We start from the raw sequence: 1,191 nt of genomic DNA on the forward strand, positions 1-1,191 counted from the left end.
TTAAAATAAAAAAATAATAATAATAATAGTAAATGACATATATTTATATATATCGCTCAGACCCGATTTAGGTACACAAGGTCTGATATTACGTCATCCTATCTCAGACAGATCTTATTATCTCAATAAAGGTGGCGTCGGTAGTTTAGTGGTTAGGCCACCGGACTCGTAATCGTGAGATTGCGAGTTCGGGGGTTCGAGCCTCAGCTCGGTCCGACGTTGTGTCCTTGGGAAAGGCACTTTACATGAATTTCCCACTTGGCTCAGCCCTACGGGGAGACGGACGTTAAACTAAGAGGTCCCGCCCTTTAAATAACCTAATAGTGTTGATAGGGGCGTTAAAACCATACCATTTCACCTTTCAAAAAAATCTTAGTAAGGAAAACGCTTGGTTAAAAATCCGGAAGAGCCTGGTTCGAATCTGTAGCGGGATGTTCGTGGACGTGTGTTGTCCAGAAAGTTTTCAGGTCTTTCCTCCCAAAGGGACCTGGCTTAATGGGTCTATCCGAGAAAGATGCAGCATTGCAGGTCCCGTCTTTTATATGGACTTGAAGTACTGAAAGTGGCGGTAAATGGCCACTGTACTGATCTGTCCCCGTGGTTTTATGCACTCCGCATAATTTAGCAAAATTTGATCTTTTTTTTGTGCATAATTTCTGATTCTTTTTCTTAATCATTCTTTGTTGAAATTAACAGAATTGGATAATTTCACATTTTAGGGCTCAGTTTGTATAATTTCCTAAATTTTTTTGCATAAAACCCGCAGGGATAGACTAATTTTGGTCCTCTATCGTTTGAGGGCAAGCGAGGCAGGGGTAGGCCCAGAACAACATGCGTAAGGAACCTAAACAAATGGGTAACGGGGAAAGATCAGGGAAACGTAGTTTTTTTTAGAGCATCCGAGCAAAGGAATGAATGGAAAACCATGATCGCCGATATCTGTCGCAGATCTGGCACTGGATGATGATGATGATGATCTTTCCTGTATGTCTCCAGTCTATGACCTCAGAGTCAGAAGAACTTGCATCTATCCACAGCCTTGAACACTCAGACCAGGGTGAAGGTCAGTGAGTCACGATGGCGTCCTGGAAACTGTGTACCTTTCTTTTGGCGTCCGTTCTGTTTGTTCTAGGTGAGTTCATTGTTGTCTTAGTAATAATAATAATAATGATAATAATAATAATAAAAGTA

At 41.2% G+C, this 1,191-nt stretch overlaps 1 protein-coding gene across 1 annotated transcript in view; it reads left to right on the forward strand.

Moving 5' to 3' along the window:
* Positions 1-1,004: 1,004 nt before the first annotated feature.
* Positions 1,005-1,191, forward strand: part of LOC101854633 (serpin B6) — a gene marked incomplete in the record, with an annotated part of 15,577 nt that continues 15,390 nt past the window's right edge. The window contains 1 exon segment of the mRNA XM_005096364.3: positions 1,005-1,132. Coding sequence (XP_005096421.2) covers positions 1,078-1,132 — 55 coding nt within the window.

Source organism: Aplysia californica, unplaced genomic scaffold (genome assembly GCF_000002075.1).
Source record: "Aplysia californica isolate F4 #8 unplaced genomic scaffold, AplCal3.0 scaffold00127, whole genome shotgun sequence".
Lineage (NCBI taxonomy): Eukaryota > Metazoa > Mollusca > Gastropoda > Aplysiida > Aplysiidae > Aplysia > Aplysia californica.